The 26,294-nt window shown below is 43.9% G+C and overlaps 1 protein-coding gene across 1 annotated transcript in view; it reads right to left on the bottom strand.

Annotated features, from left to right (window-relative positions):
- Positions 1 to 13,165: 13,165 nt before the first annotated feature.
- Positions 13,166 to 26,294, bottom strand: part of RFTN2 (raftlin family member 2) — a gene marked incomplete at its 3' end in the record, with an annotated part of 67,352 nt that continues 54,223 nt past the window's right edge. Inside the window, exons 8-9 of the mRNA XM_080689097.1 lie at positions 23,867 to 23,945; positions 13,166 to 13,417 (exon numbers count right to left, since the gene is read on the bottom strand). Coding sequence (XP_080545223.1) covers positions 13,166 to 13,417; positions 23,867 to 23,945 — 331 coding nt within the window. The remainder of the gene's footprint in view (positions 13,418 to 23,866; positions 23,946 to 26,294) is intronic.

The following is a 26,294-nucleotide window of genomic DNA, read 5'->3' as shown; positions in this document are numbered from 1 at the left end:
TTGTAATCCCTGCCCCTGGGAGGCTGAGACAGGAGGATCCTGCAGGTTCGAAGCCAGCCTCAGCTGGCTTAAGAGACCCTGTCTCCAAATAAAATATAAAATAGGTCTGGGAGTGTAGCCCAGAGGTAGAGGGCCCCTGGGTTCCATCCCCAGTACCACCAAAAAAATAAAAATAAAAACATGACAATGATGATAAGGCAAGTAAAGAATGTTTCCACTGGAAACCTGCCCTGTCCACTTTTCATATCCCTCAGTCCTCTCCAAACAGAAGTGTATTCACGAGAATATGATTTAATTGTGGCTTAAACCTCTTTATATTTGTATGAATTGCTTACAGATTATACCTCATACTAACACTTATATTACACTACAGGAAAATTGTATTGGCATAGGATCTTGTGTATCTTTTTTTGGGAAATTGTTACAACTACTAAGAAAATAGTTTTTAAGGTCTTGTTAGTTATATTAATCTTTTTATCTAATCCTAGCAGCATTAAATAGAGGTGAATAAATACTATAATATTTATTTTTTGCCCCCTCCTCAAAAGTTTGTGTTTGAATTAAATGCACAGGTGAGATTAAATGCAATAATTCACAGATTCCAATGGTGTTGATGAATGGTCATGGTTTTTTGCACTTTGTTATAATTCATTGTCTTAAGAAGTATTCAAGTGCAGACTTAGCAATTTTATAATCTGTTGGACAAAGTTTTTTATAACATGTTCAGGTCTTGTTGCCATATTGGTTGCAATGAGGCACTAGGGTAGGATAAAACTAGTGCGTGTGATGATGAAAATAGTTAAGAGCCGCCTCTTGACCAGATTTAACAACCCCAGGAACTTCTTTTTCATTTAAAAGGGTTATTTTGAAATGAAGATGAAAGCGTGTTCGTCTTGATCGTTTTTTCAGATTTGAGGAAAATAATTTATATTGTATTACAAGTATGTATAGAAAAGTATGGGAAATACCATACATACTGAGTGTGTATGTAAAGTTTATACCTTTCCAAGCCTGCCCATCTTTTAGTTTTGGATAGTACTATCCCAGCAGCTAGTCATTACTGTACCAAACCTACAACTATTTTTGAAGTTTTATGTTCACAGTGAAAGGAATATTGACTTTGAAATTATGCATTTATATTAATGCCACTATAAACCAGTGGGAATAGTAATATTAAGCATACTTGCTAAATATTGAGGTTTTAAACTACTAAATTAATAAATTATATATGGCAATGTAGCTATTCTATCTAGATGCTGTCTCACAGTGGATTTCTGTTGCTTGATTAGTGAACATTCAAATTAAGGTAGTGACTAGGATTAGTCATCTGGAAGGTCTTGAGACACATTTGAATATATGGCTTAGTGTTAACAGGGAAATAAAATAGGACTTTTTTTTTTTCTCATTCCATCCTTCTTGTACTGTGTATTTGGAATTGATCATAAAAAAGATCTCCAAAAGAAAACATCAGTTTGTAGTCTTGCTTTGTATTCATATTGACTTTTATTTATTGCAGTTGATTGACTAAACTGGGTAAAACCTAATGAAATATTTCCTACTTTTCCCTAGTACTCTACAGAATTTTGAAAATGTACATGTAAACTGGGCATGGTGGTGCACGCTTGCAATCTCAGCATTCAGGAGGCTGAGACCAGAGGTTCATGGTTCGTAGACAGCCTCAGCTAGTTGTGAGGCCCTGCACAACTTAGTGAGGCCCTGTTTCAAACATAAAGAATAAAAAAAAAAAGAATCGGGTAGGTGGTATAGTTTGGAGGTCGAATGGCCCTGGGTTCCATCCTCAGACCTGGGGGTGGGGGGGATGTACATGTACGTAAGTGATTGTTTTTTTCAGTACGGGGGATGGAACCCCGGGGCATTCGACCTCTGAGCTACACCTCCAGCCCTATTTTTTATTATTTATTTTGAAACAGGGTCTCACTGAGTTGCAAAGAGCCTCACTAAGTAGCTGAGGCTGGCCACGAACCAGGATCCTCCAGTCTCAGCTTCCCAAATGGTGGAATTACAAGCTTGGGACACCATGCCCAGGCATAAGTGATTTTTTAAAAATCTTTCAATTGATACATTGTAATTTACATAATAGTGAGTTATAGTGATACATCCATTTATGCACATAACATTTTTATTCCCCATACTTCCCTTATAAGTAGTGTTTGAAATAAAAAGGATTAGCTGGGCATGGTGGCAAACGCTTGTAATCCCAGCATTCAGGAGGCTCAGACCGGAGGATTGCGGTTCGCCGACAGTCTCAGCTACTTAGTGAGGCCCTCTGCAACTTAGTGAGACCCTGTTTCAAAATAAAGAATAGAAAATAGGGCTTGGGGGTAGAATGCCCCTGGGTTTATTCCCCAGTACCACAACACACACACACACACACACACACACACACACACACACACACAAAATTGGGCTGGGGATGTAATTTGGCAGTAGAATTCTGGGTTTAATCCCCAGTACCACCAAAAGAAAAAAAAAAGAACGCAACATGAAAAGGGTCTAAGACAGGTAGCTTGGAAATGGTATTGATGGCAATAAAAGGGAGGCCAGCCTAAGGACACATTTCTCTTGGTGCAAATGTTCTACCTACAGGGGAAGATACAATCATCCTTGTGCGTTCCCTATGCCTGCTCTCTTGCAGTGCCTGTGCCACCCTGCGCTCCACATCTCAGGTTCTGCCGCGGCCTCTACTGCTCTCACCATCTGAGATCTTCGCCTGGAGCTTCCCAACACGTCAAATCAAGTTTAAGACCTTTGTGGGTACCAGATTTCCTCCCACAGCAGACCAAATATGTACAAATGCAGCTCGTGTGTGTGTGCGTGCGTGCGTTCTATTTCCAAGCTCCATTCCCAGCCCTATTTTATTTTTATTTATTTTTTATTTTGTTTGCAGTACTGGAGATGGAACCCAGTGACATTTTACCTCTGAGCCACATCCCTAGCCTAATTTTTTTATTCTTTATTTTGAAACAAGATCTCATTAAGTTACTGAGGGCCTCACTAAGTATCTGAGGCTGGCCGTGAACCTGCAATCCTCCTGTCTCAGCCTCTCCAATACCGAGATTATAAACAAACCACCACACCTCGCTATTTTTTTTAAATTTTTTGTTGTACTAAGGGTGGAATCCATGGGCTTTTCTACCTCCAGGCTATACTCCCAGACCTATTTTTATACTTTATTTGGAAACAGGGTCTCACTAAGTAGCTGAGGCTGGCTTCAATCCTGTGCAATCCTCTTGTCTCAGCCTCCCAAGTGTGGGGATTACAAGTGGGCATTACCACACCCGGCATCATATTGTTATTTTTATGTCATGGGAAAATACGATCATTCTATGGGGCTATTGCCTTAAGTGGCAGAAAAGAATTTCAGCACACGCTGGTCAGAGACAGGTTTTTTTAGGAAAGTGAGGGATACAAATTGGAGGGAAAGCACTGACAATCTGGAGCGAGAGAGTGAGTCTGTGTCCCAGGGAGTGGGAGCCCTTGTGGGTTTTACAGTTCTTTATAGAATCCCCTTTGAGGGGGCTCACACTGCAGGGATGAAGTAGGTCTGGACTCCCTATTTTGTGGTACTGGAGGTAGAACCCAGGGGCTTTTCTACCTCCAGGCTATCCTCCCAGACTTAGTTTTATACTTTATTTGGAAACTGGGTCTCACTAAGTTGCTGAGAGCCTTACTAAGTAGCTGAGGCTAGCTTCAAACCTGTAAAGGTCCTCCTGTCTCAGCCTCCAAAGCGTTGGGATTACAAGCATGCGCCACCTATTTTTTATTATTTATTCTGAGACAGGGTCTCACTGAGTTGCAAAGGACCTCACTAAGTAGCTGAGGCTGTCCATGAACTGCGATCCTCCTGTCTCAGCTTCCCAAATTGCTGGGATTACAAGTGTAGGCCACCATTCCTGGCTTTCAGCTCCAAAATTTTTAAACTATATATTAGCCTTGCATAGGCTAAATTTGTACCAGTATTGGGAAGAGGCTTCAAAATATATTAATGTACCAGTTTTGGGAAAGATTTTCAATTTTCAAAATACATCTTTGGTAGTAAAATGCCAGGAGCTTCAAGGAAAGGTCTGCAGATTTCCAGGGCCAAGGATAATTAGCAAGAGAATAGAAGGAGCCCAAAAGCCTAAGGTCTTTTTACATTTCTAAGAGAAGTGAACTTTCTCAAGGATGTGCGGGAGACCTAGCTGGTCTATCAAAAGACCTGTTCCCCTGCCCCAGAGAAAGGGTGGATCTAGTCTGGTCAGGAGACTGGTTATAAAAATACTTGTGTCCAGGAATCTTCGGTGACTTTGTTTCGGGTCATCTCACTATGTCACTTTGTGGCATAGTGCTTTACTCTAAGCTCTTATCTTTCCCTCTTTCTAATGGTGCCATAACAGTTACAACCGTAACAATTGTTGGTGACTTTGTTTTGGGCTACCCCCCATACTATCCTAAGAGTATAGGGCTGTAATTATCTTCTGTATTTCTATCTTTGTAATAATAAACTCATTTAATTTAAATTTTTTTTTTTTTTTTTTTTTTTTTGTGTGTGTGTGTGTGGTACTGGGGTTCCTGGAAACCCTTCTACCCCTGGGCTACACTCCCAGACCATATATGTGTGTGTGTGTGTGTGTGTGTGTGTGTGTGTGTGTGTGTGTGTGTGTGTATTCGTATATATATTTTATTTATACATATATATATATATATGTATATATATATATATATATATATTTTTTTTTTTTTTTTCTTTTGGTGCTCCTGGGGTTCTTGGAAGCCCTTCTATCTCCGGGCTACACTCCCAGACCATTTTATACTTTTTATTTGGAAACAGGGTCTCTTAAGCCAGCAAGGCTGGCTTCGAACCAGCGCGATCCTTCTGTCTCTGCCTACCAAGCAGGGGGATTAAAAGCGTAAGCCACCACACCCTGCCATCTAAGTTTTTAGCAAGAGTTCGGACTAGTGTATATCCATCCTAGTCCTGGACAAGGACCCACGTTTATGGGAACAGTTTCCTGGGAGCCTAACAGAGGTCCCTGGGAACAGTTCCCCCAAACTCTTAACAAAATTGTAATGCCGGTACTTGGGAGGCTGAGACAAGAAGATCACAGGTTTGTGGCCAGCCTCAGCTACTTAGTGAAGTTCTCTGCAACTCAGACCCTGTTTCAAAATAAAGAATAATAGAGCAGGAAGTATAGCTTGGAGGTAGAATGCCCCTGAATTCCATCCCTAGTACCACACACACACAAAAAAAGCCAGATATGTTGGCTCACACTTGTAATCCCAGTATTTGGGAGGCTGAGACAGGAGGATTGCATAGGTTCGAAGCCAGCCTCAGCTACTTAGTGAGACCCTGTTTCCAAATAAAATATAAAAATAGGTCTGGGAGTATTGTTTAGAGGTAGAGAGCCCCTCGGTTCAGCCCCGAGTTACCACCAAGAAATAAATAAAATTTTATTGTTTTGTTGGGTTTTTTTTTTTTTTTTTTGGTGGTACTGGGGTTCCTGGAAGCCCTTCTACCTCCGGGATACACTCCCACGGGCTATACTCCCAGATCTATTTTTTAACTTTTTTATGTGGAAACGGTCTCTTAAACCAGTGAGACTGGCTCTGAACCAGCGCGATTCTCCTGTCTCTGTCTCCCAAGCGCGGGGATTATAAGCGTGTGCCACCATGCCCGGCCAAATAAAATTTTAAAAACGTAAAAAATAGGGCTGGGGGTATAGTTCGGAGGCGGAATGCTAATTCTGATTACAACAAAAACAAACAAAAACCATTATATTTTCCCTTTCCAAATTTGTCTCCTTTCTGTTATGGTTGTAAAGGTGCTGTGGGCTTTTTTTCTCTATTAGAATTTGTTGAGTAGGGAAATTGAAACTAATAGATAAGTTGGTATAGCTTTAACAAGTTTTATAAAATCAGTAGAAAATAGTATGAGAAGAAAAACAGCATGCCTGGAAGGCACACTGGAGAGCCCCCAAAATGGAAATCGCTGCATGCTCCTAGACCTTGACCTTAAAATATAATTGTTGTTGTTTTTTTATTGGTATGTTCTTATCAGCATTACCAAGACAACGGACTAGTGACTTATTTCTTAGCCAAGTGGTGCCTCTTTGTCTCTGGGCAGTACACTTACTAAATGTAGGAGTCAGTAATCTACCTGGTTCCCACCTTCATTATAAAAATTAGGCAATATTGGTTGCTCATCAACTATGGGGGCTTTGAAGTAACACAGAGTTTGTCTTTCCCATACCAAGGCCAAGTCACAAATAATAGGAAGGAAACAGGCCCTGATTACAGCCTGTGTATAATTTCTAAGAGCAGGGCATGAGGCCCTTGCTATCTTTACAGCCAGGCAGAGCCACTGTGGTCTTAATTGTTTTTTATATATTTGTAGAGCTACAGGCTTTTATTGTCTTGCTGTGCTCCTAAGTCTACATGCTTCTAAGGCCGAAGGCTCTAGTGGCCTTTATGCTTTAACTATGGTTTAATCATGAGGGAGCCGGGCATGCTTGTAGTCCCAGCATTCAGGAGGCTGAGACTGGAGGATCGCGGTTTGCAGACAGCTTCAGCTACTTAGTGAGGCCCTCTGCAACTTAGACCCTGTTTCAAAATAAAGAATAAAAAATAGGGCAGGGGTTGTATCTCAGAGGTTGAATGCCCCTGGGTTCCATCCCCAGACCAGCAAAAAAAAAAAAAAAAAAAAAAAAAAGACTCACTCTGGGTTATTTATGGCTTCTGTGTTGGTTGACTTTTTCAGACACCACCCCAGCAGGGAGAAGGCTACTAACAGCCTAGTTAGTGCCAGGTGGAAGAGGAAGGTCCTCTCCCTGGCTGGGTGGTGCCCATTGACAGTGGGAGTGGCACTGAAGTCCCGCCTCTAGCTAGCCTCCTCTGACACCCCTGGAGCCCCACCAACACTGTGGGTCAGGGTTGAGGGCTTGCTACTGGCCGGGGAGGGCTGCTGAGGTCAGAATCCTTTGTGCTGTGGGTGGCTGGGGCCACCAGCTTTTCTGTGGTGTTTGGCTCCAGTAGGGTGGTTTTTATCTAAATACTTGCTGTTTTACTTGGAAGGGCTTTGTGGTCTCCAACAGTGGCGCTTCCAGGTTGCAGCTTCTCCAGCTCCAGGTCTGAGATAAATGAAGCAAAAATAAAACCAAGGAACTTACTTCTGGTCTTATGCTTGTTTTATATAGTATTCAGAGTTTCTTGTTTTTTGTTTTGATACTGAGGATTTAACCCAGGGGCATTCTAACTCTGAGCTACATCCCCAACTCTTTTTTTTTTATTTGAAACCAGATCTCAGTAGGTTGCTGAGTCTCCCTAAGTTTCTGAGGTTGGCCTCAAACCTGCAGTCCTCCAGTTTCAGCTCCCCAAGTACTGAAATTACAGGCGTGCACCACCACGCCTGGTTTGAGAATGAGTTATCTCGATCTGTACATATGATTTTGATGCTCAAACTTTTTTTTTTTTTTTTTGGTGGTACTGGGGTTCCTGGAAGTCCTTCTACCTCCGGGCTACACTCCCAGACCTATTTTTACATTTTTATTTGGAAACAGGGTCTCCTAAGCCAGCGCCGCGGCTGGCTTCGAACCTGCGCGATCCTCCTGTCTCTGCCTCCCAAGCGCGGGGATTACAAGCGTGCGCCACCACGCCCGGCTGATGCTCAAACATTTTTGGAACTGATTTTTGTCCACACAAAAACCTTATGAGCTCCACTAGAAATAAGACAAACTCTTTTAGAATTTTGCCTGATTTTCTACCTCAGCTACCATATTAGTAGAGCTTATCTGTCAGACTTGCTTCTGTAAACTGTAGGCTGTTGCATAAATAAAATATACCCTACTTGCAGGGTGTGGTAGTGCACACCTTTAATCCTGGTACTTGAGAGGCTAAGATGGGAGGATCACGGGTTTGAGGACAGCCTCAGCAAGTGGTGAGACCCCATTTCAAAGTAATAAAATAGGGATGCAGGTATAGCCCGGAGGTACAATCCTCTGGTTCCCCAGTAAACACACACACACACACACACACACACACACACACACACACACCCCACCCTCAAGGTATGATAAATTGTCAAGCAAATGTTTCTTAAGTGTCTGTACTGAGGAGGTAGAAAGGAAATAGGCAGATAGGGAAAAGGCCTCAGTAGAAAAAAGTTAATTTCCTGAGTTTCCTGAGGGGTGACGAATACCTGAAATTCCAAAGGCTCAGAGATAAGAAGGATCAGAGCTTCACAAAAGCCATCAGTTTACTAATCAACAAACCCAGGAGCCAGCACAGAGCAAGCAGGACACTCCTACTGAATGAAAGGAGATGAGACCCTTCAAAGGACTTGCAAATACCCTATGCAAATCCTGAGAGCTGCTTCCCAGAATTCCCAAAGTCACCCTAACCAAAAGAGGTCGCAAACGATCAGGCCTTCCACCTTAGTCGGATGGCAAATTGGAGCTTTCCCTCTCGGAACCCCCTCCCCTTTTGGGGGACTGTTCTCTCTCTCTCGCAGGTCGTGTTGGCCCTGAGAGAAGGCAGAGTGCATCTGAGGGCACGTGGCTCAGGCAACTCTTGAGTAGTGACCTGAAGGCCTCTGCTGGACATCAAGGCTGACCAGGCCCCTAGGGGTGGCCTGTATCTCTTTTCTGGCAGATCGCGTGGACTCTGGGAGAAAGTAGTTTGCAACTGATGGGCACTTGGCTCGGGCGACACTCGGGTAGTGACTCTGAAGACAGCTACTGGACCCTGGAGTTCCGACCGCCCCTTTGGGGTGTTTGGCCACTTTTCTCAATTCCCTTCTGGCAGACCGTGCGGACTCTGGAAGAAAGCAGCCTGCACCTGAAGGCAATTCGGCTTGGGCTACTCTCAAGTATTGTCCTGAAGGCAGCTGCTGGACCCAGAGTTCCAGCCCCTTTGGGGTGTTCAGCCACCCTTCCCCCATTCCCTGCTGCTTCCAATAAACCTTTTACTCCCCTTCCTGAGGTCTGTGGGTGTCATTCTTCGCTCACTGTAGACAAGAACCCGGTAAGGAAATGTTGAGTTCCTTCTTAAGGAACTCCGTTTCATCTCGAGGAAACGCCGGGTTTCCTCTCAAGAAACCCATGTTTCAGTACCACTACTGAAGGAAGCATTTAGCCAGGTTTTCTACATTTCTACTAGTAAATTTTTATTCAACATGGATCCAGTTGATTTTTTTTTTCTTTTTTTTTTTTGGTGGTGGTACTGGGAGTGGAACCCAGAGGTTTTCTACCTCTGGGCTATACTCCCAGACCTTTTTTTATATTTTATTTGGAAACAGGGTCTCACTAGGTTGCTGAGAGCCTCACTAAGTAGCTGAGGCTGGCTTCGAACATGTGTGATCCTCCTGTCTCAGCCTCTGGAGTGCAGGGATTACAAGCATGCGTCGACACGCCTGGCTTTTTTTTTTTTTTGGTACTGGGGATTGAGTTCAGGGGCTTTCTACCTCCAAGCTATACCCTCAGCTCTTTTTTTTCTTATAATTTTTTATTATTGTTGTTGTTGTTTTTGAAACAGGGTCTCTCTAGGTTGCTGAGGCTGGGGACAAACCTGTGATCCTCCTGTCTCAGCTTCCCAAGTACTAGGATTACAGGTGTGTGCTGCTCCTCCCGGCTGGTCCCAGACTCTTGCCATTGTTAGCAGTTTATTTGATTTTCTCTCAGAATCGAGTCTTTCTGTACCTGGCTACTCTGGAGCTCTGAGGAATTAAGAAAGAGCAATCCCTTGCCGGGCGTGGTGGTGCACACTTGTAATCCTAGCATTTTTGAGGCTGAGACAGGAGGATCACGGTACACAGACAGCCTCAGCTATTCAGGCCCTTTGCAACTCAGTGAGAACCTGTTTCAAAATAAAAAATAAAATATAGGGCTGGGGATATAGCTCGGAGGTAGAATGCCCCTGGGTTTTATCTCCAGTACCACAAAAAATAAAACAAAAAGGAGCAATCCCTATATACTTTATGCTGAGGGAAAGGGTTCTAGCCCAGAGGTGGGGTAGAGGATAGGCTAGGGAAGTGAGGCCAGGCCGCGGCTACTCCAGGAAGAAAGGAAAACATCTGGCACACTGATACTTGAATACATAGACACCTGCTCCCCATGGTTTGTGACTTGGTGACAGCTATGGTTTGGATCAACTGTTCCTTTGCTTCCTCCTTCTATGGATGTCTCAAGACTCCAGAAAGCCCTAGACTCTTTGAGGGTGGCCCTCTGCTGAGGGAGCAGTCGTGACCTGGACGGAGCTTCTCCTCTGCTCAGGGGCGGCCTCCCCAGGTCTTTGTGTGAATGATTTGCCCTTGAAAGATAGGCAACAAGGTGACATTCCATCCAAATGGGATGGAACTAACAAGTAGTTATTGAGAGCTAAGACAAAAGCGCCAGAGGCTTATGGCCAGAGGACCTGCACACCCACTTTTCATTATAGCTTTTGTTTTTGGTACTAGGGATTGAACCCAGGGCAGTCTACCTCCAATCTACAATTATATTTATTTATTGTTGTCATGCTGGAAATTGAACCCAGAGGCATTCTACCTCCAAGCTACACCCCCAGCCCTATTTTACTTTTTATTGTGTTTATTTATTTTTGGTGGTACTGGGGTTTGTGGAAACCCTTTTACCTCCGGGCTACACTCAGACTTATTTTTATATTTTTATTTGGAAACAGGGTTTCTTAAACCAGCAAGGCTGGCTTAGAACCTGCGCCATCCTTCTGTCTCCTCCTCCCAAGTGCGGGGATTACAAGCATGCATGCGCCACCACACCCGGCCTATTTTATTTTTATGTTATTATTTTATTTTTTACACCCCAACCTATTTTATATTTTATTTGGAAACAGGGTCTCACTAAGTTGCTGAGAGCCTCACTAAGCTGCTGAGGCTGGCTTCGATCTTGTGATCCTCCTGTCTCAGCCGCCCTAGTACTGAGATTATAAGTGTGTGGCACCAGCCTGGTTTAAGATTTTCCTTCTTCCTCTTTTTTTTTTTTTTTTTTTTTTTTTTTTTTTTTTTTGTGTGTGTGTGTGTGTGTGTGTGGTCCTGGGGATGGAACCCAGGGGCATTCTACCTCCCAGTGACACTTCTAGCATTGTGTTTTTTTTGGGGGGGGTGTTTGGGGATGGAGCCCAGGGGCATTCAACCCCCAAGCTACACTCCCTGCCCTATTTTTTATTCTTTATTTTGAAACAGGGTCTCACTAAGTTGCAGAGGGGCTCACTAATTAGCTGAGACTGTCCGTGAACTGCAATGCTTCTGTCTCAGACTATCAAATGCTGGGATTACAAGTGTGTGCTACCACGCCCAGTTTATTCTTTATTTTTTGACAGAGGGTCTCACTAAGTTACAGAGGGCCTCACTAAGTAGCTGAGGCTGTCCGTGAACCGCAATGCTCTAGCCTCAGCCTTCCAAATGCTGGGATTATAAGTGTGCGCCACCATGCCCAGCTGTTTTTTATTCTTTATTTTGAAACAGGGTCTCACTAAGTTTTGAAGGGCCTCACTAAGTAGCTGAGGCTGGCTTCGAACCTGAGCAATCCTACTGTCTCAGCCTCTCAAGCCCGGAGGTTACAAGCGTGCGCCACCACACCCAGTTTATTCTTTATTTTTTTGAAACAGGGTCTCACTAAGTTGTAGAGGGTCTCACTAAGTAGCTGAGGCTGTCTGCGAACCGTGATCCAACAGTCTCAGCCTTCTGAATTCTGGGATTATAAGTGTGGGCTGCCACACCCGGCCCCAGACCTATTTTATATTTTATTTGGAAACAGGGTCTCACTAAGTTGCTGAGAACCTAAGTAGTTGAGGCTGACTTTGAACCTGCACAATCCTCCTGTCTCAGCCTCCTAAGTACTGGTATTACAAGTGTGTGCCACCACATCTGACTACACTATATAGTTGATAACATGTAATACTTATCTGTCATATGTATAAAACATGAATGTTTCAGTAAAATGATAGCCCAATAACAAATTACATTTTATTATTCAAATGATCTTACAATGTCAACATCAATCCTAATGAAAAATATATAATCGGCTGAATTCACCAATGGCAATGTTGGTTGTAATTTACTTGAAGGTTCCCCCTTTCAAAGTCAGCTTTTCATATATAAATGAAAACCTATTTTGCAGAATATTCCCCTTTCCCTGTTATAGACTGGGGCAAGGCAAAGGTGTCCCTGTCTGCAGGAAAAGGAAAGCGGAAATGGACAGGCTAGACCACCACGCACACCACACGCCCTGTGAGCACCTTCTACTCCTACAGGGATGAACAGTCTGGGTTTCAATGTTCTTCTGGTTAAGGGAGTCAAAATAAAAGCATAACTTAAATGTAGATGATAAGTTTCCACTTGAAGATGGCATTTTTTCCCCTCTCCACAATATTTGCAATTTAAAAGAAAATTAAGTCTGTCTCCTAAGGTGTTGAGATTGTGAGTTCTCTATTGAATTTTTTTTCTTTGTACTGGGGACAACTCCAGGTCATTCTACCTCCAAGCTACATCCCCAGCCCTTATTTTGAAACAGATCTCACTGGGTTGCTGAGAGCCTCCCTAAATTGCTGAGGCTGTCCTGGGACCCCCTAAGGGGTTGATCCTCCTGTTGGCCTCCTAAGCAATGGGATTGTAGGCATTCACCACCACACCTGGCAGATTGTTATATTCAGGAAATGGGCATTAGTCAGCCGTGTGTGTGTGTGTGTGTGTGTGTGTGTGTGTGTGTGTGTGTATGTGTGTGTGTGTGGAAGAAAAGAGAGAGAGAGAGCAAGAGAGAGAGAAATTACTTTTCAGCTTAAGTAATTTTCTGTAACTTCCTGAGAACTCTCTAATTAGATAAAATACTGGTTGGGATATTCAGTCTTCTTAACAGGAATGATTAAAAAACGTGTATTTTGTACATTCATAAGAAACTGACGTAGGTTATTGCTTCATAACCTAATGGGACATCTGCTTAGATGTTTTAGTAGAGAGAAGTATAAACATGATTCTAGATTTATAAACATGTTGGTTATTCTTTCTTGTCTGGGAGATTGAGCCAAAGTTTCCCTAGATTAGAGGAAAGGCTGAAAAAAATTCAAAAATATTACATGCAGGTCAAGTCATACAACATAGTCAGTTGGCAGTTGTTTTAAAAACTATATTCACAAGGCCTCCAATGCTTCAACTGGAGGCTCACATGCAAGTGACCTGGGTCACCCCATCTTCCTGGTCCAATTGTCCATCATCTAGCTCCCGGAGGACGCTGTCACTGCTGCTGAGCCCCGAGAAGCTGCTGCGCAGGGGCGGCCGGGCCTCAGAGCCCCAGCACTGCCCCGAGGGGACCTGGGGTTCCTCGGTGGGTCGGGACGCGCCAGTGTCTGAGCCCGCGCTCCTGCTGCTCACTTTGTCTCTGTCTTCGCCTTTCAGAAACCGGCTGGTTTTCCTCTGAAATACAAGAGATTGGCAACTGGGAGTTAAGATGGGGTTTCCTGGGCTTCTCCTATGGCACGTGCTGTTTCTCTGCCTGAACCGTCCTTTCTCTGCTTTTCTTCAGAATCCTGCCCCTGGCTGGGCTGCAGTCTTAGCTCAGTGGTAGACCACCTGCTGCCGAGGCCTGGGTTGAAGGTCCAAACAAAACAAAACAAAACAAAACAAAACACAACACCACCAAAACAAAACCCTGTACATCTTCAGGGCGAAGCTCAGCCTAGGCCCCCCCCCCAACTATTTTGTAACTCTTTGTAGACTGTGGCACATTCTTCTCCCTGCCGGGGAAGGCTGTCTACACCTACCCAAGGGGAGAAACCTGTTATGATCGTTCTTTGGGGAACCAAGCAAGGTAGAAATACAAATACATTCTTGTTGGTGTCAGGATCTTTGTTATATTTTTTATGTTTATTGATTTTTCATGGTGGGACATTCTACCTCTGAGCTACACTCCCAGCCTTATTTTATTTTCTATTTGGAAACAGGGTCTCATTAAGTTGCGGAGGCTGGCCTTCAACCTGCCATCCTCCTCTCAGCCACCTTGCACCACGGTGTCCAGCCTTAGGGCCAGTTGGGATCTAACCAGAAGGAAACTTGCTTCAGGACCGCCTTGCCCCCATTTCACAAAGACACAGGCTACACAACTCATGGGAAATTCAGGCTATATCTATTTTGAATAAACCCCTGGAATGTCTTCCAGGGCTAAGCAGACCCATTTCCTTGTCCGGCTACAAACTCCTTCTGTCTGAAGGTATTAACACTCAGCAATTTGATCCAGCTCATTCATCAGAGTGCGATAAGCTGTGGATGTTTTAGCTGATAAATATTTACTGAAGGGTGAGGATGTCCTTGGTACATTCTGAGACATGGTCTCTGCCAAGGAAATATAAGTCAAAATAAGATATGTAAGCCAGGCATGGTGGTGCACACTTGTAATCCCAGCATTTGGGAGGCTGAGACAGGAGGATCGTGGTTCACAGCCAACTTCAGCTACTTAGTGAGGCCCTCTGCAACTTAGTGAGACCCTGTTTCAAAATAAAGGATAAAAAATAGGGCTGGAGGTGTAGCTTGAAGTTTGAATGCCCCTGGGTTCCATCCCCGGACCTGCAAAAATAAATAAATAAATAAATAAATAAATAAATAAATAAATCAAAGAAAGCAAACAGTATATATATATATATATATATATATATATATATATATTTTTTTTTTTTTTTTTTTTTTTTTTTTTTAGTGGTTCTGGGGTTCCTGGAAGCCCTTCTACCTCCGGGCTATACTCCCAGACCTATTTTTTACATTTTCATTTTGGAAACAGGGTCTCCTAAGCCAGCGCGTGCGGCTGTCTTCGAACCTGTGCGATCCTCCTGTCTCTGCCTCCCAAGTGCGGGGATTACAAGCGTGCGCCACCATGCCCAGCAAAAACAAAATATTTGATTAAGTTGGATTTTGTGGCTGGGAGTGGTGACACATCCTTGTCAAAATCCCAGTACTCCGGAGGCTGAGACATGAAGATTGAAGGTTCTAGGTCAGCACTCTGCAACTTAAGTGAGACCTTGTTTCAAAATTAAGAATAAAAAATAGGGCTGGGTCTAGCTCAGAGTTAGAATGTCACTGAGTTCAATTCCCACTACTAAAAAAACAATTTGGATTTTGTGTACTTCTGTGGGTTGGAACACAGTGGAGAGCTTTTGTTTGGGAAGACACGGCCCCCAGCACGTTCCATTCTGTAGAACGGGGCGTATTGCCAGCTCCCGGGCAGCTCACATTCTTCCTGGCCAAGTTACTGGAATCTGTGGGCAAGTTGAAGGGAGAGCATAGACAGTGGGTCTCTCCTTAGCAAAACCCCACGTGCCTGGCCCGATGGAAACACAGTCCTGTGGTGCTCACATTTCCCACCGGCACCCTGGCGTCCACCCAGATGCAAGTGTCAGGCCATTACTCTGTTTCTTCTTTATTCCCATTCACAAAATTTGTTGAATTTAATACCAGCAGGGGAACCTGAAATTTACTCTCAGAAGACAGGAGTTAAGTCTGCCCCTTCTGCCAGGCGCTGTCCAGTGGCCAGAGACCAGTGAGACTTGGGTCTTGGCTTCAGGCAGGGCTGCCGAGCACGGCCAGACCCAGCTCTTCCTCAAGCCTGGCCACGGTGCCTTTCCCACAGGCAAAGAGCCAAGTGCCCCATGCACGATGCCCTCAACCGTGACTGGATCAGAGTGGGAAGGCGAGCGCCTGGATCTCTCCTTTCTCACCAGCAACAGGGCCAAAGGTGAATTTGCAACAAATTCCTTCTTGTATATAAGCTAACAAAGGCCAGCTCAGGCTTGCTGAGTGAAGATTTGCTTCATAAAAATTGGATGCTATTCAGATAATAATAATATTAATTTACTTTTACTTTTTATCGTGTGTGTGTGTGTGTGTGTGTGTGTGTGTGTGTGTGTGTGGTACTAGGGATGGAACCCAGGGGCCTTCCACCACTGGGCTACACCCCTAGACCTATTTTATATTTTTTACTTGGAAACAGGGTCTCACTAAGCTGCTGAGGTTAGCTTTGAACCTGATATCCTCCTGTCTCAGCCTCCCAAGTATTGGGATTACAAGCATGTGCCATCACGCCTGGCATATTAATTCACTTTTAGATAAGCATTAATAAGCAAATGGACACTAACTATAAATTTCACATTAGATGACAAAATACTCAAAAATGCTTACTGTAAAAGGTTTCAGGTCAAACCCTTTTTCTTTTCTTTCTTTCTTTCTTTTTTCTTTCTTTTTTTTTTTTTTTTTTGCAGTACTATGGATTGAACCCGGGGGCATTCTACCTTTAAGCTACACACTCAGCCTTATTTTTTGTTCTTTATTTTGAAATAGGATCTCACTAAGTAGCTGAGGCTGGCCATGGATCTTCAATCCTCTTGTCTCAGCCTCCCAAGTAATGGGATTATAAGTGTACACCACCATGCCCACCTTCATACACATATTTTTATTTTCTTAATTACCATATGACTGTGACATTTAATAACAATAATACAATGTTACCTCTCCTACCCCCCTCATCCAACATGAACTAATAGCTTTTCCAGCAAAATGATTTGTAGCATCCTTATAGCTTACAGTGGGGAGTGTGAAACCCACCAGACTTGAAGACCAGTTCCTTTAGTCTCCTTATTTTTCAGATGTGGAACCAAGGGCCAGAAAGATCAGATTTGTACAATGGCATGGAGGGGCTGGCCCCACAGTGGAGCCTGGGTTTTGATCTTGTTATTTTCAGACTATATTTGCCACATTTGCCAAAATATCAGCAGACATCTGGTAAATGACTTATATTTCTTTTGTGTGTGTGTATGGTACTGGGGATGGAACCCAGGGGGGTTCTACCTCTGAGCTACACCCCAGCCCTATTTTTTTTTTTTTTTTTTTTGGTGGTACCGGGGGGTAGAACCCAGAGGCTTTCTACCTCCAGGCTATACTCCCAGACTTTTTTTTTTATATTTTATTTGGAAACAGGGTCTCACTAAGTTGCTGAAAGCCTCACTAAGTAGCTGAGGCTGGCTTCGAAACCATGCAATCGTCCTGTCTCAGCCTCCCAAGCGCGGAGATTACAAGCGTGCACCACCACGCCCGGCTCCCAGCCCTATTTTTTATTCTTTTTTTTTAAACAGGGTCTCACTGAATTGCAAAGGGCCTCACTAAGTAGCTGAGGTTGTCTGTGAACCATGATCCTCCCATGATCCATCTCAGCCCCCAAATGCTGGGATTACAAGTATGTGCTACCATGCCTGGCTAAGATCTTCCTTCCTTCCTTCCTTCCTTCCTTCCTTCCTTCCTTCCTTCCTTCCTTCCTTCCTTCCTTCCTTCCTCCATCCCTCTCTCTCTTCCTCTTTCTTTCTTTCTTTCTTTCTTTCTTTCTTTCTTTCTTTCTTTCTTTCTTTCTTTCTTTCTTTCCTTCTTTCATACTGGGGCTGGAACCCAGGGGCTTTTCTAACTCTGGGATATACTCCCAGACCTATTTTATATTTTATTTGGAAACAGGGTCTCACTAAATTGCTGAGAGCCTCATTAAGTAGCTGAGGGTGGCTTCAAACCTGTGTGATCATCCTGTCTCAGCCTCCTAAGTGCTAGGATTACAAGCATGCACCACCACGCCTGGCTAGATTTGTATTACTTAAATAAAATGTTTTTCAGTTACAAAAATAATACACATTCAGGCCGGGTGTGGTGGCGCACGCTTGTAATCCCCGCGCTTGGGAGGCAGAGACAGGAGGATCGCTCAGGTTCGAAGCCAGTCACGCGCGCTGGCTTAGGAGACCCTGTTTCCAAATAAAAATATAAAAAATAGATCTGGGAGTGTAGCCTGGAGGTAGAAGGGCTTCCAGGAACCCCAGTACCACCAAAAAAAAAAAAAAAAAAAAAAAAAAAAAAAAAAAAAAATTCAACGTACAAAATCTGGCTAAAGCAAAGAAAAAGAAATAAAAAAAAAAAAGAAAATCTCATCCATAATTCTTTCTACCAGAGACACTACTATTACAATTTTGGTACATTTTCCTTTGTTTTTTCTTTAAATATATATGTATTTGAGCCAGTCATGGTGGTACACACTTGTAATTCCAGTACTTGGGAGGCTGAAACAAGACAATTCCAATTTGTGGCCAGCCTCAGCAAGTTAATGAGGCTCTCTATATCTTAATGAGATCCTGTTTCAGAATAAAGAATAATAAGCTGGGCGTAGTGGCGCAGCTTGTGATCCCTGTGCTTGGGAGGCTAAGACAGGAGGATTGAAGCCAGCCTCAGTTACTTAGTGAGGCTCTCAGGAACTTAGTGACACCCTGTTTCCAAACAAAGTATAAAATAGGTCTGGGAGTATAGCCCAGAGGTAGAAAAAGCCCCTGGGTTCCACTCCCAGCACTACAAAAATAAAATAAAATAATAATAATAATATAAAGTAAAATAAAATAAAGAGCTGGGAACCGGCATGGTGATGCATGTTTGTAATCCCAGCATTTGGGAGGCTGAGACAGGAGGATTGCAGGTTCGAAGCCAGTCTCAGCAGCTTAGTGAGGCTATCAGTAATTTAGTGAGACCCTGTTTCCAAATAAAATATAAAATAGGTCTGGATGTGTAGCATGGAGGTACAAGGCCCCTGGGTTCCATCTCCAGTACCAAAAATTAAAACAATAAATAGCTGGGAAGCTGTGTGTAGTGACGCATGCTTATAATCTCAGCATTCGGGAGGCTGAGACTGGAGGATTGTGGTTTGTGGATGTGCCGGTATTGAAACATTGCTTTGATATTAATTTCCGGGGCTGGGTGCTGTGCAGGCACTCAGGCAGGGAGGGGGCTGCAGCGATTTCAATGTAGAGTTCCTCTCTGTGTCTGCACAGCGCACTTACTAAATGCAGGTGTCAATAATCTACCTGGCCCTTGCCTCTATTGTATTGGGCAGTATTAGTTGCTCATCAACTAGGCTGCTTTGAAGCCACACACACAGTTTGCCTTTCCTATAGCCAGGCCAGATCACAGAGGAGAGGAGATAAACAGAGGCACTGATGGCCTCTATATAGTTTTAGGGCTAAAGGCTTCAATTGACTCTAAGGCTTTTACTATAGGTTAATCATTAGAACAAAGGGCAAAGGCAGAGGGGAACTCTGCATTGTAACAGCTGCCGCCCCCTCCCTGCCTGAGTGCTGCACAGCACACAGGCCCTGACTATATTTTACATTTTGGAAATTAATATCAAAGCAATTTTCCAATACCGGCACACTGGACAGCCTCAGCTACTTAGAGAGACCCTTTGCAACTCAGTGAGACCCTGTCTCAAAATAAAGAATAAAAAATTGGCCTGGGGGGTGTAGCTTGGAATGACCCTGGGTTCCATCCCCAGTACCACACACCAAAAAACAAAAAGCAAAAAGCAAAAAACAAAACCTTGGGTTCAATCCCTAATACCACCACCACCACCAAAAAAAAAAAAAAAAAAAAAAAAAAAAATTATACCAGCACTCTGAAGATTGCGTTGGTCCACTTGGAAGAGCGAGAGGTTTCGAAATATGCAGAGGCGCCAGCCTGCCTGTTGGCAGAACGTGTTCTAGGGTTGTCCCACTCTGGATCTGGCAAAATCGTGTGAGCCCTGGAGGAGCCAGGGCGGGGTGGACCACCTTTCCAGCCAGCTTTCCTACCTGCCTCCTCTGCTGCAATGTGGCCAGGTGACTCCACACATCCACAGTTCTCTGGAATTGCTATGCTGACCCTAGGTAAAGAAGTACTTCCTTTTCTGTTTTTGGAGGGTGCTGGGCATGGAACCCAGGGACTCGCACGTACTAGGCAAGTGAGCTACCTCCCCAGCCCCAAACGGCTTTTTTTTGGTTTGTTTTTTTGCATGAGGGGCCAAGCTCGGGTCATAGCAAGCCCTCTGCACATACACAGAGAAGCCAAGGCAAACAAGAGAGGGACACCGGGCAATGTGGACTCTGCTATCAGCACCTGGGGCCCTGGATCTCTGAGCTCTCTAAGTTTTTTTTGTTTTTGTTTTTTGGTTTTTTTTTTTGTGGTACTGAGAATGGAAACCAGGGGCATTCTACCTCTGAGCTACACCCTCAGCCCTATTTTTTTATTCTTTATTTGGAAACACGGTCTCACTGAGTTGCTGAGAGCCTCAGTAAGTAGCCAAGGCTGGCTTCGAACCCAGGCAATCCTCCTGTCTCAGCCTCCCAAGTACTGGGATTACAAGCGTGCGCCACCACGCCCGGCTGAAGCTCTCTGTTTTTGATGGTTTGTGCTGTTCCAGTATCTTTCCACCTAGAAGCCAGTCAGTTCTCATATGTATCTCACTGGCCTGAGATGCTGATAAGGGATATGGAAGAGTGCTGCTCTCCAGCTCACCTGCCCCACGGCAGAGGTGATGGTGCTTCCTCTCCTGCCTGCCCAGGAAGAGGCCCATCCTTCGGTGGAGAGCATTCCCTGGAGGAAGAACTTTGGCAATGAAAGCAACAGGCTCCCCCTTTATTTGTATGAGATGCACTCTGAGACGCTCACCATCCTGTATCTGCACTAGCCCTGATTTGATTTCCTATGACCTTCAGTTGGGAACACTAACTGCTAATGAATGAAATATGGCCTTTCTGCTTTTCAAGTTATTCCACATCAACTTAAAGTAACTGAAAATAGAAGATAAAAGTCTGGCAAGTATCTTACTACAAGGTTAAAAAAAAGTTAACATCTATGTTAAATCAATCTTTCTTTGGTACTGGAGATTGAACCTAGGGGCATTCTATCTCTGAGCTACATGCCCAGCTCTAGTTCTTTCTTCCTCCCTCCCTTCCTTCCTTCCTTCCTTCTCTCTTTCTTTGAGGTACTAGGGATGAAACTCAGGGGCATTCTATGTCTGAGCTACACCCCCAGCCTATTTTTTATTCTTTATTTTACTGAATTGCAAAGAGCCTTACTATGTAGCTGAGGCTGTCCGCGAACCGTGATCCTCCTGTCTCAGCCTCCCGAATTATTTTTTCTTTTGAAAGAGGGTTTTGTTAAGCTGTCGAGGCTGGCATTGAACTTGAGATCCCCCTGTCTAAACCTTACACATACTGGGGTTGCAGGCGTGCACTACCACACTTGTCTATGTTAAATAAATATTTCTTAGTATTCATATAGTTCAATTATAGTTACCTTGAAAAAGATCTAATTCAGAACAATCTTCTTGCTGCTGCTCCTTCAGTTCTTGGTTTGTTTTAGAGAACTGATTCAACAAAGGGCCCACAAGTTCCATTTTCTTGAGGATGTCAGGTAAGTGGAATAATAGCTCTGGAGATCGGCTTCTTTGGTTGGGCATACTGCCTTTGAGACTAATCCAAGTTACTGTTCGTATTACTAGTGTTAGTTCTGAACAGTATCTAAATGTGTGGATGTTTCCCAGTCGTTTATCCATCCACCTGTTGAAGACATTTGGGTTGTTCCTAGTTTGGGGCAATTATGACTAGAGCTGGGATAAATATTTGTGTATAGGCTTTTGTGTGAACTCGAGTTTGTATTTCTCTAGTAAATACCCAAGGGAGAGATTGCTGAGTCATACGGGAAGTGTGCGAAGCTGCCAGATTGCTTGTGTGTGTGTGTGTGTGTGTGTGTGTGTGTGTGTGTGTGTTACTGGGGATGGAACCCAGGAGCATTCTACCATTCTACCTCCAAGTTGTACCCCCAGCCCTATTTTTTATTCTTCATTTTGAAACAGGGTCTCACTGAGTTGCAGAGGGTCTCACTAAGTAGCTGAGGCTGTCTGTGAACCTCCATCCTCTGGGATTACAAGCATGCGCCACCACACCCAGCTGCCAGGTTGCTTTCCAGGGTGATTTTTTGCACCCCCACCAGCAATGTGAGAGTCCTGCCTGCCCTAGTCTTTCCTGGGCTTGTTTATTTTAGTCATTCTAACAGGTGTATGTTGGTCTCTTATCACCATTTTAACTTTTTTTTTTTTTTTGCGGGTCTGGGGATGGAACCCAGGGGCAATAGATCTCTGAGCTACACCTCTGCCCTATTTTTTATCAGAGGGCCTCACTAAGTAGCTGAGGCTGTCCACAAACCTCTATTCTCTGGTCTCAGCCTCCCAAATGCTGGAATTACAAGCGTGCGCCACCACGCCCAGCAAACTGCAATCCTCCTGTCTCATCTTCCCAAATGCTAGGACTACAAGCGTGCACCACCACGCCTGGCTCCCAACCCTATTTTTTATTCTTTATTTTGAAATGGTCTCATGGAGTTGCAAGGGGCCTCACTAAGTAGCTGAGGATGGCTGTGAACCCTAATGCTCCTGCCTCAGCCTCCTAAATGTTTACAAACGATTACAAGCATGAGCCACCATGCCCAGCTATATTCAGGTCTTTAAAAAATTTTTCTTATTAGTGCATTGTAGTCATACATCTTAATGGAGTACAAGATGGTAGAGGCATCACGCACACACCATGAGCCCTTCCCCAAGTCCCACCCCTCCCCTCCCCCTCCCTCCTTCTCATATCTGGCTTAGTGATTGACTTTTGTGTCTTTAACTATTTTTGGTGGTGGTACTGGGGATAGATCCCAAAGGCATATTATACCCCTGACCCTATTTTTTTTTTTCTTTTTTTGAAACAGGGCCTCACTAAGTCCCTGAGGCTGGCTTGAACCTGCACTTCTCCTGTCTCTGCTTCCCAAGTACTGGGATTACAAGAGTGCCCCACCGCGCCTGGCTGAGAGTTCTTGATTTATTCTGATATAAATCCTTTGTCATGAATGAGACTTGTTGGCTCTTTCCTCAGTCTGTGTCTTGTCTTTTTAATATTATGTCATTCATAGAGCAAAAGTTTGTAATTTTTGTTATTATTGTGACACTGGGGGTGGAACCCAGGGGCATTCTATCTCCTAGCTACACCCCCAGCCCTATATTTTATTCTTTTACTTTGATACAGGGTCTCACTGAATTGCAAAGGGCTTCACTAAGTAGCTGAGGCTGTCTGTGAACTGTGATCCTCCTGTCTCAGCCTCCCAAATGCTGGGATTACAAGCACGTGCCACCATACCTGGTTCATATCCCTGGCCTTTTTGTTTTAATTTGAGACAGCGTCTTTTTTTTTTTTTTTTTTTTTTTTTTGTGGGTCTGGGAATGCAACCCAGGGGCATTCGACCTTTGAGCTACACCCCCTGCCTTTTTTTTTTTAAATTATTATTCTTTATTTTGAAACTGGGTCTCACTGAGTTGCATAGGGCCTCACTAAGTAGCTGAGGCTGTCTGTGAACTGTGATCCTCTGGTCTCAGCCTCCCAAATGCTGGGATTACAAGCGTGCGCCACCACACCTGGCTCGAGACAGCATCTTGATAAGTTGCTCTTCGTGATGCCCCGTGTATGAAGTAAAATTTATGCCTTATTTATTTTTTCCAAAAAAGAGGAGGGCAGAGACTTCTTCCTGTGTCTGCTGTTTCTTTTTTCTTTTCTTTTTCGTGGTACTGGGGATTGAACCCAGGGACATTTTGCCTCTGAGCTATATCCCCATCTCTCTCTCTATATATTTTTTAAATTTTGAAACAAGGTCTCCTTAAGTCACTGAAGCTGGCCTGGAACCTGCCACTTTCCTGTCTCAGCTTCCCAAGTACTGGGATTACAGGAATGCGTCACCAAATCCTGCATCTGGTGTTTCTTAATTGCCTTCAGCTCAAAATAATCCTTATATCAAAGAGGCCTATTTTGTCATGGAATATTTATTTGGTCCCTTTCAGAACAATCTGATGCTGCTTAGTGGCGGGCCTGTTCCCTTCCTAAAATGTTGGCTTAGAAGGCTGTTTCCGTATCAGGTCCACTGGCTTACCTGCACTCGCCATTGGAATTACAATGATGGTTAAGGATTCATGCTCTAATACCACATCCAATTCATAAAGCATCCACTACTCACTTCTGGGGTTTGAGCAGCTGAAGTCCACATGACTGGCCTCTGAAGGAATACCACCTGCTTTGTGGCCAGATTCCCTTCACTGCAAGTTAAAATTACAGTGTTAGTATTTGTGAATGGCTAATTAATTCTCTCTAGTCCACACTTGGCTTGAATGACCCACATAGATCCTTTGTAAAATAATCTTGTGACAGCTGGCTATGGTGACGCACACCTGCAGTCCCAGTACTTGGAAGGCTGAAACGAAAGATTTGAAGCCAGCCTCAGAAATTTAGCAAGGCTCTCAGAAATCTAGCCACCTCCCTCCCCTAGGCATCGTGGCTGCACTTGCAATCCCAGGATTCAAAAAGCTAAGACAGGAGGATGGCAGGTTCATGGCCAGCCTCAGCTATTTAATGAGGCCCTTTGCAACTCAGTGAGACCCTGTTTCAAAAATAAAGAATAAAAAATAGGGCTGGGGGTATAGCTCAGAGGTAGAATGCCCCTGGGTTCAATCCCCAGTACCACACACACACACACACACACACACACACACACACACACACACGAAAGATAATTAAGGTGTTTCCAGTTTCCTGTTCATTATAAATTATATGGTTATAGCCCATCGTGGTGGCGCACACTTGTAATCCCAGGATTTGAAAGGCTGAGACAGAAGGATCAAGGTTCGCATTCAGCCTCAGCGATTTAGTGACACCCTTTGCAACTTAGTGAGACCCTGTTTCAAAATAAAGAATAAAAAATAGGGCTGGGCTGTCACTCAGAGGTAGAATGCCCCTGGGTTCCATCTCCAGTACCGCAAAAAAAAAAAAAAAAAAAAGTGTATGGTCTTCCTCTTACAAATTATTCCTTTGAGACAAATTCTCAGGAATAGGAATATTATTAGGTCAAAAACTCTGACTTAAGCTTCTTGTTGTGCACTGTAAAAATCTGCCTTATCAAAAAAAAAGAAACGACATTTGAGCTCCGCTTGTGAGAAATTTTCAGCTAAGAGGCCAGCCACAGCCAGTTTTATTTTCAAGATGTGTCTTTGTAGTCAGCCACTCAGTATTCCCCTTATTTAACTATCATCATGGCAGATTACCCCTTGCCAAAGACTAGTTGGCGTTTGTGTTCCTCTGAAATGCTTTCCAGTCTCCATGGATTTATGGGGGAGTGTCTCCACTAATGTTGCTCCATTACGACTTTTATTATGCAAAAATCCCCAACAAAACCTTACTATTAGCTGCATCTTACGCTGAGCTCTTTCTTTCAGAAAATGAACGCAGCGCTGGAACGCTGGCCCTAGTGTATGTCAGCTGCACACCATTTGGAAATCTCAAACACTGATGCCACTGAATTTTGAGAAATATCAGATCTTTCCCCAAAGTGATATAATAGAAGACTGCTTATTTTATTTTACTTTTTAAAAGACTGCTTCTTCTGGTCTAGTTGCATTTTAGGGTTTTTTTTTTTTTTTCAGTACTGGGGATGAACTACCTTTGAGCTACACGCCCAGTCCTATTTTTTAATATATATATTTTATTTGGAAACAATGTCTCACTAAGTTGGGAGGGCCTAAGTATCTGAGACTGACCCTGACCCTGCCATCCTCCTGTTTCAGGCTCCCAAGCACTGGGGTTACCAGGGTACACCACCACACCCAGCTCCTTTTAGTTTGATCTTATTCTCTATTAGGGCAAAAGACTTGGTATAAAGTGTGATGTAACTTTGGGAACCTTAAATCATCATGTGATAGTGGTCAGTGGAGGGGGGGATTAGCAGGTTTTTGGAAAAGCCTGGGCTTGCATTTGGCAGGCAGGAAGCACACTGGAAAAATAGCTTTGGAACCAGACAGTTCCTGGGCTCGAATCTGAGCATCCAAAGATGATTAGTTTAATTAAAGTCCATACTTTCTCTGATTCAGTTTCTTGTCAGGAATTTGTGAAGGTCCAATCAGCCAAGAGCATGAAGGGCCCCCACTGCCTGCCGGGAGCCCGGCCACAGGGGCCATTTCCTTGCGCCTGCTCATCCACAGTGGAAAGCGAGGTGGAGCTGAGAAGTGGAGCAGGTTCAGGGAAGGGGTGCACGAGAAGGGAAAAGAAAGTTCTTTCTTTCTTTCTTTCTTTCTTTCTTTCTTTCTTTCTTTCTTTCTTTCTCTCTCTCTCTTTCTTTTCTTTTCTTTTCTTTTTTTTGCCGTACTGGGGATAGAACCCAGGGGCATTCTACCTCCGAGCTACACCCCCAGCCCTATTTTTTAGTCTTTATTTGGAAATAGGGTCTCACTAAGTTGCCGGGGGCCTCACTAAGTAGCTGAGGCTGTCGGGGAACCTGAGATCCTCCTGCCTCAGCCTCCCAAGTGCTGGGATTACAAGCGTGCGCCACCACGCCCGGCTTCTATTCAGTTTTAAAGACAAGGACAAGCTATATATCTGTGTGTGTATTGTGGCCT

Source organism: Muscardinus avellanarius (genome assembly GCF_963383645.1).
Source record: "Muscardinus avellanarius genome assembly, chromosome: 2".
NCBI lineage: Eukaryota > Metazoa > Chordata > Mammalia > Rodentia > Gliridae > Muscardinus > Muscardinus avellanarius.
This window is presented reverse-complemented; position numbering and strand designations above follow the sequence as displayed.